At 40.8% G+C, this 15,144-nt stretch overlaps 1 protein-coding gene and 1 long non-coding RNA gene across 12 annotated transcripts in view; one reads left to right on the forward strand and one right to left on the reverse strand.

The window, feature by feature from the left end:
• The first annotated feature begins 274 nt into the window (after positions 1–274).
• On the forward strand, positions 275–8,457 carry LOC109257567 (uncharacterized). Of its 2 annotated transcripts, XR_008423734.1 has the most exons (4): positions 275–384; positions 2,119–2,269; positions 3,796–5,231; positions 8,193–8,457. It is a non-coding gene; the product is annotated as an uncharacterized LOC109257567 (long non-coding RNA). The 2 variants fall into 2 exon arrangements; XR_008423733.1 differs by lacking the exon at positions 275–384 and having other exon boundaries at positions 1,678–2,269.
• Positions 6,567–15,144, reverse strand: part of PWWP2A (PWWP domain containing 2A) — a 35,806-nt gene continuing 27,228 nt past the window's right edge. For 2 of the 10 annotated variants that reach the window (XR_008423732.1, XM_019433732.2), the window contains 3 exons: positions 11,152–11,271; positions 9,897–9,985; positions 6,567–8,739 (listed from right to left, as the gene is read on the reverse strand). Coding sequence is in view for 7 of the 10 variants with exons in the window: in XM_019433732.2 (XP_019289277.2) it covers positions 8,638–8,739; positions 9,897–9,985; positions 11,152–11,271 (311 nt within the window). In the remaining 3 variants the exon portion in view is untranslated. Of the gene's footprint in view, positions 8,740–9,896; positions 9,986–11,085; positions 11,272–15,144 lie in introns of those variants that run through there. The other 8 variants (XM_019433733.2, XM_019433740.2, XM_019433739.2 and 5 more) reach the window with 6 other exon arrangements.

Consider the following 15,144-nt stretch of genomic DNA (forward strand, 5'->3'; position numbering starts at 1 on the left):
TTCTGACTTTGGGCTCAACAGCTGAGACTCAGCCAAGGTCGGAGCTGAGATTCCTGAGCACCTGTCTGAACCTCCAGGGAGTGAGGAAATAGACATGTTTGCCTAGATACAGCCTTCCTTAAGACATTGTCATTGCCACAGGCTCCAGAGGTTTTTGTTTTGTTTTGTTTTTGTTTTTGTTTAGTCTATTTTCAGAGAGCACGAGCATGAGCAATGGAGGGGCAGGGAAAGAGGGAGAGAGAGAATCCCAAGCAGGCTCCGCACTTGGGACCAGTGCGGAGACTCCGCACTCCGAACCAGACGCAGGGCTTGAACTCACAAACCATGAGATCATGACCTGAGCTGAAATCAAGAGCCGGACACTCAACTGACTGAGCTACTCAGGTGCCCAGGTTTTGCTTCTTAGGCCTTCCTCTCTGCTTCCTCTCCCTTCTCCACCACCTCCACCCTGCTGAAATCTCACAATGAATCTTGAAAGAAAAGAAAGAGAATCTAACTAGGTGTGAAATTTTTTTTTTAATTTTTTTAACGTTTATTTTTGAGAGAGTGCAAGCAGGGGAGGGACAGAGAGAGAAGGAGACACAGAATCCGAAGCAGGCTCCAGGCTGAGCTGTCAGTGCAGAGCCCGATGCGGGACTCAAACCCATGAACTGTGAGATCATGACCCGAGCCGAAGTCAGACACTCAACCGACTGAGCCACCCACACACCCCTAAGTGTGAAATTTGGAGGGTTTTTTTTTTTTTTTTAATCAACCACAATTATTTCTCTGTTTACAAATCTGGAAGAAAAAATAGATTCAACCTTTTGAAAATAGTTGACATTAGAATGAATGGGATAGAATTGAAGCATTTGATTCTGTATATGTTCTTATTCCGACAATATCATGATGGATCAAAATAATTTTGGATCTCCTTCAACAGTTTCCTTGAAGACTATTAAGATACATTTTATTTAAATAGTATCTATTCCCTGCCTCCATGAGCTCCTGGAAGGTAAGGGCCATGTTTATTTTTTTAATAGCACCAACACCTACCGCTCTACCAGAAACCCAGTTAATTGGTATTAAAGAGCATTCTATAAGAAGTGTTTTCAATGTGAATAACCATCACAATCCAGAAGTCTCCAGTATCTGTACCCTTTGATTAGTACCTGATTTTTAAAATGTCTCCTTTACTAACCGTTATATGTTATCTCAAGGTAAGTAGAAACTAGTCATTTCCTCAAAATCTTAAGATCCAGCAAGTGTTTTTAATGTCAGCCAGGTTTATGTGCTATTTTTCACCTTCCAAAGAATATGGTGGGAGGCAATGAAAGATAATACCTTGGTTTCACCTAGTCGAGACCAGTGGATTGATCTGGGACTTCCCTGTGTATTGCCCAGAATGGCCTTAACACCCTACAGTTAATGGTCCCAGAACTTTCTACAGTAGTGTTTTTATTTGGATAGGTGTGCAGTTCTGGCTAATTTAGAGGGCTCAGCTAGGATTTCTCAACAGTGAATCCAGTACTTATACACTGTGAAGCTTAAAAAGACACTTTGTAAAGAAAGTCACTTTAAGCCAGTGGGGAGCCCATCTTGTGCAGCCATGTAAAATGTCCTGAGATGTTGAGCATTCAGTCTGGCTTGTAAGCATATGTCTTCTCATCTGTAAATTTTCATTTTTGCATCTTTGTCTTGAGACTTTCAGAAATCCCCACCTTGTTCTGTAGTTTCAGCCTCCCCACCCTCTCCCAGATCACATTTCCACTGAATCTTGTGTTCTCTGTATTTCCATACTATGTCTTAACCACCCCTCTAACTTTGACATGAGCGACTTTTCTGTTCACAGGAGGCTCACCCAGGAAACTGGGACTATTCCTACAACAAAGTCCTACTCATCTAGTGCTTTTTCTGTGGAGTGCACTGTAGATTAGTTCCTTTTCCTCATGTCATGCATCTGAGCTATGGTTATATTCTGTTCTTAAGATCCAACCTCTTTTCCTAAGAACTCTGACTTTCTGTATATGATTCCCTTCCATCAGAAGCACTGCCCCTGGGTTCCCTTCCCCCCACCCTTTTGCCCCTTGTCTCACCCCCCAGAACTCCATATCTTATTACAAGTTATTGTGCTTGTAGGAATAGAGAATATTACACCATGCCGAGATGTGGAGGCTGGGGAGTGGCTGAGCCTACTAGCTAATGACCTGAACATCGTGGCACTGGGCCTACATTTGAACTTCAGTAAAATGGCAAGACCTCACACATTGGACCTTCAGAGTTAACTCAGGTATAGTCAAAGGCATGAATGCTTGTTCAGTCTTAAATGACGAAAGTCCCTATTTCTCGCAACATTTTGTGTCGTTAAAAGTAGGGAACTGCTCTTGGAAATGTTGTTGGGCCTGGTGATTATTTCTGGTGCTGTGGGTCGCTGAGCTGGCCTCCGAGCCTACTGGAAATGTAATTGAATTCCTTTTACACAGCTCTGAAGCTGGAATCCAGACTGATTTAGAAAGACAGAGGGAGGGATTTTACTGAGTAAAATGTCATGGGCTAGAGAACTGGCAGCAGGTATTAAATGTAAACCTGATTGGGAGACGTATTTGCCGAGTTGTCTGTCTGATCCTAAGAGCTAACCAGACCTGTGAATCCTGTCTTTTACAACCTGTTTAGCAAAAATTGAAATGTCAAAGGGGAAGATCAAGGAGGATGGGAACAGCTGTGCAGGTGAATGGCTGCTTTAATATCCTTAAGGTCTTTAAAGGGCAAGGTCCAGTAACCCTCTTAAGACCAGGGTGCCAATCTGAGAAACCTCCTAGGACAGGAAGAATCAGTGCTTTAAGCCTCTGTCCCTTTTCCTCTGTTATCTGAACTTTCCCTTAAGCTTGCTGTTGGCCTACAAGGCAGCATAGAGTTGCTGGAGCTCAGTCTTCCAGGGGCAGCCCTGGGGGTCACTGCCAGCTCGGCTGTTGCCTGTTCTGTGTCTGTGTTGCTGTGATCACTTCCTGTCGTAAGCCAGCCTTTCCCTTCATCGCCCCCTCATTTCTGAAGGCATTGAACTCTTCCTCTAATATGTCTTTGGGGGTGTACTGCGTGCTTGATACCCCCAAACCCTGGTAAAAATCTTGGAACACTTTTAGCGAGGTGTGTATGCTCCTTTTCACCCTGCAACCCACCCCCCCCCCCCGCCCCTCCCCCCTACTTCAATAGTTATGAGCTTAGTTAGTCTTTCTATCACCTGCATTTCCTTTAAAAGAGGAAGCATGTGCACATTGTACCAGAAGGGGCTAGGAAGTCTGTACCTTCAGGAAACTGTACAGTTAAAAGCCGGACAGAAAAAGGAGGTGATCGTTTCCATTTGCTTCCTGCTGTCTGCCAAGAGCTGCCCTGAGTCCCCACTAGAACAAGCCCATTAGTGCTTCTGAAAGTGAGCAATGGACTGCTTGCTACCAGTCAACCCGAGAGGTGGGGCTAAAATAACCCTAGAGTATCAGAACAATTGCTTCAAACCCTTCAAGGGGCAGTCAAGAAACTAGTAACATGAGTATATGAAAACTAGTCAGCATGGCCCTCATACTTCAGAGCATTAAACGTTTCAGTCCTCCTGGCTACAAGCTGCTAATTGTTGAAGCTAGGGTTGGATACATGGGGTTAGTTATGCTAGTCTACTTTACAGATGTTTAGAATATTCTATAATAAGAATTTTCCAACTCTGTGAGGTCCGCAAACCAGGAATAAACTCCATCACATAGGAGTTAAGGTCTATCAGCCAGAACTAGAAATATGACTCCTTACCTTCTTTCTACTTTCACTCAGGAGGCAACTTTGGAAGCCCACACTTCCCTCTTAGCTAAAGCACGGCACGGCCTGCTGTCCCATTGCCCAGGAAGCGCATAGCTAACCACTCTCAGCCATGATTTGGTCCCAGCTCCTAGAGCTCTGGCTTGCTGAAAAAATACAGCCCAACCAGATGGGAACTCCTGCCTGGCACTGGGGCTTCTAAGCCATCAGGCATCATGGCGGATGTGAAGGGAACCAACTCAGAAGCCTCTCCGGGAAATCAGTGCCAAAGGTGAGGAGCTAGATATGAAGATACTGGAAGCTTGTTGTCCCCCTGTGGGATGCTGTGTCAGGTGGATGTCTACATCAGGCACCCTACCTGAACACCCACCTGGCAGCCACCTAAGGCCACCTGAGCACCCAAGTGCCCTCCAATTCCCCAAATGTAACAAGTTAGAAATCCACAGATGGTAAAGTCTTCAGGCAGACTAAAGACCGAAGTCCTCAGGGAGGCCAGGAATGGGAAGCAAGGGAATGAAGTAGGGAGAACAGTGTTTACATTTCAAAGAATGTAGGCTTTGGTGGACGGTCTCTGGTACTTGGTCTGACGTACACAACATTGTTTTGTGGAATAGTTTGACTAGCCCAAAATAGAATACGCTATTTACAACTTTTCTTCACGAAGTTAACTGGGAGAGAAGGTCGGGTGATTTCCTGAGGCAGCATGACACTGATGAGGTCCTGCCTTGGCAGCGCTGACATCAGAGGTCAAGAGTAACTGCCTTGTTTTCCACAGGTGTTAGAGCAGCTTCATTTAAACATGTGAAGGACCCCCAGCCCCATCCCTGTCTTCCACAAGGTTGCTTTGTGTCTTACTGAAGCCCCTGGCTGTGCTTTTCTGGAACAGTGACACAGCAGACACTCCTTTACCTCAAGGTACTTCAGACTGATGATATGGTTCACCTGCTTTAGATCACAGATCTGAGCTGTCCACTCAGGAATCATGCACTGAGCTTAGAATTCGGAAGCACAAAATTATAGACTAGTTCACTCAAGGGAAAAAAAATTCCATCTTCCATGGTTTTGGCCAGTGAGGTTACCGTGTGAGTCTTCTGTCAGGAAGGTGACTGGTAGACCTTAGATTAGAATCCGTACCTGTAAAGCAGGTTATCTGTATAGAAACATCCTCTTAATGTCACCATCTCACTTTGCCTCCCTTGCGTCAGAAGGTTGCTTCTACAAATGTGCTTCACAAAGGAATCGGGAAAGGACTAATCCCAGAAGTATGCTTAAGTACGGTGACCTAGCAGCTTGGGTTTGGCCAGCTCTTTCTTCCTCTGACACAGTATTCCTGACGTATACTCTTTCCTTCCAGGTTCATTACCTTCTTGATATGATACCTACTTGTTTAGGCCATGAAATTTCACTGTGAATAAGCAAAGATTTGGCAGGATGTTCACCACTAGAGAAAGGTATGCTTAAAGAAAACACAGCTCTATTCAAAGCACTGAGGGAAGAATCATTACTTGAAAGAAGAAAAATGAGTTCTTAGGTATAAAAGCAGGAAAACAGCTTAATTTTATCTGTAGGGCATATCTGCAGTGACATACCCAGCATGTCCATGGAGGTACTGGTACATTCCATACAGGATTCCCGGGCATGAATCCAAACTTACATTTCCTTATATGAAGACCAGAAAGGTCCTGAGTTGTATCCATGGGTTTCATCACTCATCCCCTCTCCTTTGTTAAGAGGGGCGTCTGTAAACATACTGACACATGTATATAACACGATCTGGACTGTATTGGGGCGGGGTGGATGTCATGTGGCGGCCTTCCAGATGATGTGTGCATGGCTTCTTTACCTTGGTTCTCTCTAGTTCCATTTCCATTAGTAGGAAACTTCAGGGGGGGATACAAAATATAAACAGAGCCATAATCCAGTGGCCTCGTCTTTACACTTACATAAACTGAAATGGGAGAATATTTGAGCCTAAAGATTCTGTATATACTCTGGAATAACAGGCAGCCTTCTAAAGAATTGCTTATCTCAAATGAGGGGGTGAGACACAGTAACTTAAGTTTTTGGGTCTGAAAAATCTCAGCTCTCTGGTAGGCTTTAAAAGGCTAATTTTTTCCTGAAAACGAGTGTTTCTGCTCAAACACATTGGACATGCTAGGCCTTTTATTTTTTTAAGTTTATTTTGAGAGAGAAAGAGAGATCACAAGTGGGGGAGGGTCAGAGAGAAGGAGAGACGGAATCTCAAGCAGGCTCTGCACCATCAGTGCAGAGCCCGATGCGGGGCCCAAACCCACAAAGCGTGAGATCATGACCTGAACCGAGATCAAGAGTCAGACGCTTAACCGACTGCGACATCCAGGTGCCCCAGACATGCTGGGCTTTTAAAGAAGCAACCATTTATCCATAAGGGCAGGACTTCTTAAAATTAAACCTACCAGTAGATACTTAATCACATCCAACTCTGAATGGTAGTAAATTTGTTTCCATCAGAAAAGAAAACCGTATACTCCTGAAAACAATATTACAGTATATGTTAACTAGAATTTGAAGAAAACCAGTAATGTCTATGTACAGGGTCCTAATTAAACTATTCACCCTTCTTCTATCCTTTGGTCATAGAGGGTCCCATAAAATCTCCCGGTGATTAAATAAAAACTTACAGGCTGTTCGCCTAAGGAGGCAGTGTTACTTAAAACAGCTCCCTAAAGAACAACAGTGGTTGAGTCCTAATAGTTAAAAAAAAAAAAATCTAACTCTTAAAAAGTAAACAAAAGTTTTTAGATAACTAAATTTTAAAAAATCAAGACTTTATTGGATAAATGTTACACAACATTCTTTAACATTGAAGTCTTAGCATACTTTAGATGAGAAACAATTTTTGTCATTCAAGTCTACAAAATGAAATAGGCTTGTGAAGATTTGAAATACAAAGGTAGCATGAAGCAAAGCTTAAATATTAAGCAACTAAAGCAATGAAAAGTGAAATAGCAACATGGTATGTCTAGGTTTTAAACACCACCAAATTTCATTTATTAAAAAATGAAAATGTGGTTTATAACAAAATGCCTTTGAGAGTTTTGTCATGAGAAAAAATAGATACTTAAAAAGAATTGGGAGAGATCAGGTTTTGCCTTTGTATTATTTCTTGGTCATTTCCATCACTGCGCAAAGAATTCTAAAGCTTAATTACAAATCCTTATTGTGCAACCCACCATGGCTTAGAGTTCTCTGGTTCTTAAAGTGAGCCTGAAAGGTACTGCTGGTGTTCAACATCTGAAAGAACAAGATGGACCCAAGTCTAAGAGGGCGCCACAGAAGTACATGTAATCTTTAGAACTCCCTGCTGCTAGTTCCTGAGCTTTTTCAGATTTGATCAAACGTGTGTAATGACTTCATGGAAGAACTTTCCAAAAAGACTTTAGAATGCACTCCAAACTTAATTATTTGCAGTGTAATCAAAATTTGTTTAAGCTCACTAGAAGACTGTTCACCTTTTCTTCTTGAGTTGTAAAACAAGTCCTAGTCAAGTATATTAAATGTTTCCCAACTCTTACCCAGACCCTTTTCTTAATCCTGAGTGTGGGGTTAAGTAATTCCAAACCTATACAGTAAGATTATGGAAAGTCTGAACACTGGAGCCAAATGTTCAGTTATGTTCCTTCAAATGAATTTTGTATTTTATTTTTTGGCATTTTTCCCTTTTTTTTGTATTAAGTAATCAATATGGATTATCTTGTAAAAAATAAATCAGCATTGCCACTAAAAAACTTCAGTATTATTATTAAAAGTACGGCACCATCAAATATAAAATGCCTTAAAAATGTAGTAATAGGTCCATCTGGTTTTCTCATGTTTTCTCCATTCATTAAAAAGAAAAATTAAAGTTTTTCATAATATGTATTTTCCAAAGACCAAAACAACAGTATGGTCTCCATTAATAAGAATTCATTTTCCATGCGTGAAAGCTCTTTATGGGTCTGTTCCTACTACGTGTTCCCAGGGTCAAGTCCCACCTGACACCTGGGAGAATGAGTATCTTGCACTTAGAAGGAAGGGCTCTCCATGAGAGAGGTCCACATCACAATTCAGGGCAAAAGCCTTTCCACCTCAGTAGGATTAAGAACTAGCTCTTAGAGTATACATTTTCACTCTAAGATCAACACTAGCCTATCCACTTTGAGTCAGAATTTAAAAGGTAAGAATGCTGTTATGAAAATGTGCACAAATGTTAAATACTGGTGGCAAATAAATACATCTTAATATGTTCTAACAAGCAAACGTATATTCAAGATAATACAGCCCTGCTTTATTAAAGAAAGAGAAAGGTCCAAAATCTCTTTGCTGGGTGGAGTGGGGCACTTTGCCATCCTTTTAGCAGGATGTTAGATCATCTTTTCTGTTGTTTCCACCAGCACCTGAAGGAAACCTTGGCCTCACCTCGGCATATGTGACTATTGCTGTTTCACAGGAGATCCATTCTAGAAATGCCTTTGCTCATAGCTGAACTGATTAACAAAACCTTGAAGAAAGCACAAAGTTTTAGTTCAAAAAATAATCCAGCTTCTCTGTCATCATCCCTTGCCTTCTTAGGCCTGTCCAAACTGTACTGGTAAGAACTTCACATTCAAAAAAAGTTACGGTCAGTGATTCTTCATACATAAAATTCAAGTGATTTCCTTGCGTGTTTCGTATCACTTTTCTCCTCCTCTCATGCATAACTTACTGCAATGGTTTATTTTTTTATAAAACATTCCCCTAATGCCTTGTCTTCGGTTTAATATAGCACAATTTGCAAGTGCCCCTTTATAGACTGTTGGGTTTTAACCACTGCCTTAACATTTACTTCTTAGTGCAGCTTTAAAAATCTGAATCTCCAATTTCATTCAGTCCTGATGCTCTGGTGTTCTGTGTCACTGTGGTACAGGTCCATGAAACCAGCAGCCTGCTAATGTCTTTGTGCTGAAATACAGTAAAGAAAAGGAAGAAAAGGTAGTTAAGCACAAGTAAATAGGAGAAAAATTATGTCCTTGTTGTTTAAATTCAGCCCTGCATAGATTATAGGATCATACTTTTTTCTTTTAAATCAGCTAAACTTAACCAAGATTTGAGAAAACAGTTTACTTCCACTTTAAACCAGCAGAAGCGTTCATTTTATTTCCAAGGTACATCTGGCCAAATTCCAACACAAAACTTGTCACCTTCACACAATCTGCACTTGAGTATATTTTTTAAAATACCTGATGAACATTTGCCTAATAAAGGGGGGATTTTAGCTTTGTTCTTTGTGCGGCTTTATGTTCTTTACCTCACCAGAAACAATACTAAACTCTGTGAATCCTCAGCTGCTGTGGACCACTCTGAAGCACTAGAGGCCTTCCTCTAGCACAGGCTGCCTACACACGGGAGCAAATTTATATAACAAATCAAGCTACGTGCAAGTCAGCTGCACAGCATACTGTCTACATATGTATAAAGAGCAAAAAAGGGTGGTGGAGGGTGCCTTCCCAGAGCTACACACAGCACATCAGAAGGCATCAAGAGCGCCATTTCACTACTCAAAGGCCACTTATGTACACTCATTAGATACAGCGTCCCTTATCACACCAGATCATGAGCAGAGGCCCTCTTCACCATACCTCCAAAAAAAAGCAAGCCTGAGCAAAACATTTATAAAGGGCAAAGCTTATAAAAATGATTGCCAGGAAGCACGACCAGAATTTCTGCCCAACATTATCAACTTCCCTTTAATACCAAGTGGTAAGAACCCCATTGAAACCCTCTATAATCCCTGGTTAACGCCTCTCAAGCCTGGGAGACTAGTACCAATAAGAGCCTCAATTCCAAAAGAGGTGATTGTGGAGAGAATGACGACTTTTTGGTCAAATGTACTTTTAAGCCAAAGGTCTATGGTGTTTTCAGTGGAATAATAACTGACAAAACAAACACAGAATGCAGGAAAGGAAAGAAAAACCACCCCCATCCTTCCCAATGTTTAACTTCCAGATATTTCAAAGTAGGTGTCTTTCCCACTCTTTGCTAGCACTCTTGCTCTTATGTTAAGCTTCCCAGTGCTGCCTCACTGACTTACTAGATCAAGGCCTATAAAATAAACTTACAGGGCATTCTATCATGCTTTTTCGCAAGCAATGAAAAATGGCTTCTACACTGCACACATCAGAATGGAAGGTGAATGTAGTCTTTGCTTCTAAAGAAACAGAATGATTAACACTTTTAGAACTGACATTGAACTAAGAAAAGTTCATCTGTTAAAACCAACAATCGTAATACTATTTAGACCCACACAGAACTCTGGAAGTAAACTGAAAGAGAAGAAAAAAGTAAACAGTCAATCCCATGTACAATTTCATTTCCTTCTATTTATGACTCAATGTTTGGCTTCAACCTTAGGCCTAATCAGGTTGACAGGAAAGCCAAGGATTGAAGCATGTCTTATGATTCCTATGAGAGGTACAGAAAATTAAAACATGATTTTTCCTCAAGAAATCACCATAAGGGTAGCTACCATCCCTGCAATCCAGGTAAGAGTCCAAAATATCCCAGCCTCCATCTCTGATCCAAAATGTGCCATTGTGACTCAGCTTGCAAATTATAGCTTATCTGCAGTGATACAGCCCAATTACAGCTCACCACCAGCTGCACACACCAGAGGGTTAAATAGCCTTAATTCAAGGAAGCAAAAAGAGATCGTAAGTTCAGAAGCAGTACATCAGAAATCCTTAAACCTTCCCAGCTGTAGAAGAGTCCCAAATAAGCCGTTAAGGCGTTATCCAGAGAAGTTTCAATAAATGTACTTAAAAAGATTATGGCCACATTTCAGGATTATCTTTTGCCCCCCTCTGAATTTTGACTTTCCTTATGTAAATGACAATGGTTCTGAGGTTAGTTCGCTAAGAATATATATATGTTCATAGATGTATATATATATATATTCTTACATATACACACATTAAGAATGACTAAGAAGTTAAATGAATATAAAAGTGACAAAGACTGAGATAGTGAAAAGATAGAGAAATCCACTATTTGGCTTTCCACGAAGACTCTGTTGCTAGTTGACAGAATTCTACAACCTGATACTCAACTTTTACTGCCCTAGGAGAAACTTGTTTCACGGAAGCTCACAGGAGGCTGGCTCTACTTGTTTTTAGCACAGCTGGTAATACCAATTGAAAGTTACTTTCATTCAGTAAAACAGTCACCTATATGAGATACACCCAGCTACAAAGGTCAATGAAAACTCAGGAAAAAGAACTAATGAACTCTTTTATGTCTAGCCTAACCTACTTCAGAATGATCAAGTGGTGACATGATGCCCTCTTCACTTTGTGGCAGGGCTTAGCACAGACAGACCTGCCCGTTTCACTGTTAACTTCAATGCTCCCAGTCTGAATCCACAGTGGTCTGTCAGACACTGTAAGGGAGCAGCAGGACTCGTCACTGTCTGATGTAATAGCTGCCATTTGTTGAGACCTATGGTAGAAAAAACCAAGTTAACAAAAATAGAGCAGTCATTTGAGTTCTTTTAAATCCATTTTACAAAAAAAAATTTTAAAAATAAGACCAAAATTCAGTTGAATTTTCATCATGAATGTATTCTGGATAACTTGCGGACTTCACAGGAAGTGAAGCTTGGATACTAAAAGAAAACAGATTTGAGGTGTGTACACACCAGTATTGGCCAGGAGAGGGCACTCTCCAGAACAAGTCAATTCAGCAGCAAGACGCCTTGGGCGCACACACTAAGATGCTGCCCTCCAATACTAGCTCCCATGTAATGTTCCTGCTAAAAAATTTCTTCTAGCCTACCCCTAACCTAGGGCTGGAGTAGTCCTGATCGGCGAGGGCCGAAGTTGTCATCCTTGTCCATGTTAACTTCATTAATGAGTTCAGAGACCCTATTTTGCAGAATGACCAAAAACTACCTGAATCCTTTTGTCCTTTTAATGTCCGTGACCTCCTATGCATACTACTCAGGACCTGGCATTCCTGTGTGAGTTAATACCTGCTCGAAAGAAGTCTGAGAAGATAAGCTTTCTCACTGGGGCTTTTAGAACAGAGATTTCAAATACAAAGAATAACTCAAATGAAGGATTGCTCTTCTAAGCCTTATTTTTAACATATTTATTTGTCTGCTTCCCTATTTTAAGTATAAATTCATCGCATCCATAAAGTCAACTCTAGGATCACTTATTTAGATGATTTTCAGTCCTTATGATGATTTTTAGAATGCTAAGGTACATCAGAAACAGTAACAATCAAAACTTTTAAAAAGGCTTTTCTGACATTGAAAAGGAGAAACCTCATACACCTGATCTATAATTACTTCTGAATTTTAACTCAAAGGAGAACAATTTTCTTAAATGAGATTTAATAAGGTTATGTGCCCTTTTGTTCATGGGAAACAAATATACTAAGTATGTTTTATATATTATTAATTGTAATCCAACAGCAATCACAGAAGAAAAAAAGGAGTCTTGAGTGCACAAAAGAATTTAACTTTGAACCTCTCCCTCCAGAAGTAAAACTTGTTAGGTTTTCAACCATCATTCTAAATCTCTTGGATTCTAGTTAAGAGAGTCAAGAAGCTCTATCAAAAAATGATCTCTTGCTGTGCATTTGCCCCTCCCACCCCCTGAAACACCATATAAAATATCAACATGCCAGTCCCAGTCCACAGAACCTGGCTAAGAAGTCTTTTGTGCTAATATTTAAGATGAGTTTCCCCTCAGTGCTTTTAGGGCCTTGGGTTTCTCTTTAGAAACAGACCACACATACATGATCCATTAGAAAGAGCCACGGAGCCCTAGCAGTGATACCCACATGAAAGGCAGCAATTTCACTTGAAATTACTTATTTTGTCCTTTAAGAAAAAGCTTATTTGCAACAATGTCAACTATTCCTGGGAGGCAGAACTATAAATGGGCAGATCAGAATGGGGGTAAGTCATGAAAGAAGGAAGTAGAGGTCATGCTCTTAGAGCAAAGTTCAGCATTAAAAACTAACGAATTAAGATTATATACTTGTACCTGTTATCTTGCTGAACACTCAATATAAGTTTTCTTTGAATATAGTGTAGTATCAGGGCACCTGGGTGGCTCAGTCGGTTAAGTGTCTGACTCTTGATCTTGGCTCAGGTCATAATCTCATGGTTTGTGCGAGAGAGCAAGCCCCGCATTGGGCTCTATACTGACAGCACACAGCCTACTTAGGATTCTCTCTCTCTCTCTGCCCCTCACCCACTCATTCATTGTCTCTCACTCCCCCCCGCCCCGAAAAACAACAACAACAAAAAACACACTGTAGAATCATGCAACATGAACAAATAGGAAAAGCACAGTGTCTCATTTTACAGTAGACATTCTGTTTTTCTAGCCTTGGTGCTGTTTTTCTAACCAGTTATAATAGGGTTTTCGACAAACTGCACACAGTTCTTCCCAGCATACCAGGACTCACACTAAGATGCCACTCCCAGCCAGATTCCCTGCTAAAAACTAAACGGGGGGGGGGGGGGGGGGGGGGGCAATCATAGGTTTGTAATTAACATCTCAAAATTGAGCCATGGGTAAAGATAACTACCTTCTGGAAAATATGGCCACAGCACACACAGATCAAGGCCTTGGAATGTGTGGTATTTCCCTCCTAAAAAGTGGAAACTATCTACTCAGTCATACCAGTAGCAATAAACAATAAAAAGGAATTTTCAAATTAACAGCCACTTTTTACCATTTGGCAAAAAATATTAAAACACCAGGGTCCCAAGGGAATATGGCATTTGTGCAAATCAGCTAACTGACTCACTTAAAAGCTGACATGCAAAGCTTTGTGGTTCTGATGCCTTTATAAAGCTCTCCTAGGAGGACCTCTACTCACTCCACTGAGCCCCACCAGTGCAGATAGTTCCCACACGTCTTTGAAATGATTTGGGATGTGCCAGGCTTCTGAGATGGTGATTGGTCATTAGTATATACCTGTCGGAACCAGAATTACTTTTCCTCATTCATTCACAAGTAGACATCATTTCTCCTTTGTCAGGCCCTGTGCTTGGCATAAAGGAGAGAAGTGGGAGAGGAACAGACTGGAATTTATGCAGTACGTAAGTGAATGAGGGGAGGGTTGAAATGCAAGGTTAATGCAGTTTTCCCTTCACTATAAATCCCTGTTGCTCCCCACAAATGCCTGTTAGAAATAGTTCAGCCTACTTCTAGATATTTATGGATGATCATACTATGATTGTTGAAATCTCAGGTAATAACACTGTTGTTATAACAGTTTATAAATTAATGTATGTCGCACAAAGCTTATTTCAAAAGCTACCAGAAATGAAATTTCTATGCCATACACAGAAAGCAGTGGTTGTGGAAATGACAGCAAGTTATTTCTATAGGTCTTGTGCTAGGCACTTTATGGCTTTAAATTCTCACAATTACCTTCTGAGGAGGTACTATTTATTCTCCCCATATCACAGAGGATGACAGTAAGGTAACCTAAGATCACACAGCTAGCTTCTAAGGGACAGATCCATGCCTGCCATTGAATCCAGGAAGAAATCTGGCTCAAGACCCTGTACTTTCAGCCATGTCCCTGAAAAGTGAGAAAGAATGCTTCTTGGCTCTGGGGGTCTGGCCGGCTCAGTCAGGAGCATGCAACTCTTGATCTCAGGGTTGTGAGTTCGAACCCCATGTTGGGTGTGAAGGTTACTTAAAATCAAATAAAACTTAAAAAAAGAATGATTCTTTGCTCAATACAAGCCTGGCTGGTCACTGGCAAGTTATATACTCACAAGTATCCATTTCTATATTTTACACTCAACAGGATAACCTTCACATTCTTATAAAAACATTCTCTCCAGGCAAGCAAAAAACTTTTACTAGGGGAAAATTATATCCCTTCTAGACTTTTTCAGTAACTTTTAAGTGAATCTTTGTGTTATAATGAGTACATGTGTATAATGATATACATTATAATTACAACTTTTTTAGTTTATTTATTTTTGAGGAAGAAAGAAGGAATGAGCAGGGTGGGGGGGCAGAGAGAAAGGGGGATAGAGGGTCTGAAGCAGGTTCTGTGCTGACAGCACAAACCATGAGATCATGACCTGAGCCAAAGTCAGATGCTTAACAGAGTGAGCCACCCAGGTGCCCCACAATTTTTTTTAGTTTAAATGAAAAGGGAAAAAGTGTTATAATAACAGCCTAATGCTTTAGCTATGGCATAGTTTTCCTTCTAGATACAGGCACTAGGATAGAAAATATTATGAGTTTTAAATCATAATTTCTGGTTAAGACTTAGATTTCTAAAGTAGTAAAAAGCAGCTGTCACATTCTTATGATTACAAGGAAAATG

The sequence above is a fragment of the Panthera pardus genome, unplaced genomic scaffold (genome assembly GCF_024362965.1).
Source record: "Panthera pardus isolate Hobbes unplaced genomic scaffold, ASM2436296v1 HiC_scaffold_2, whole genome shotgun sequence".
NCBI classification, from domain to species: Eukaryota; Metazoa; Chordata; class Mammalia; order Carnivora; family Felidae; genus Panthera; species Panthera pardus.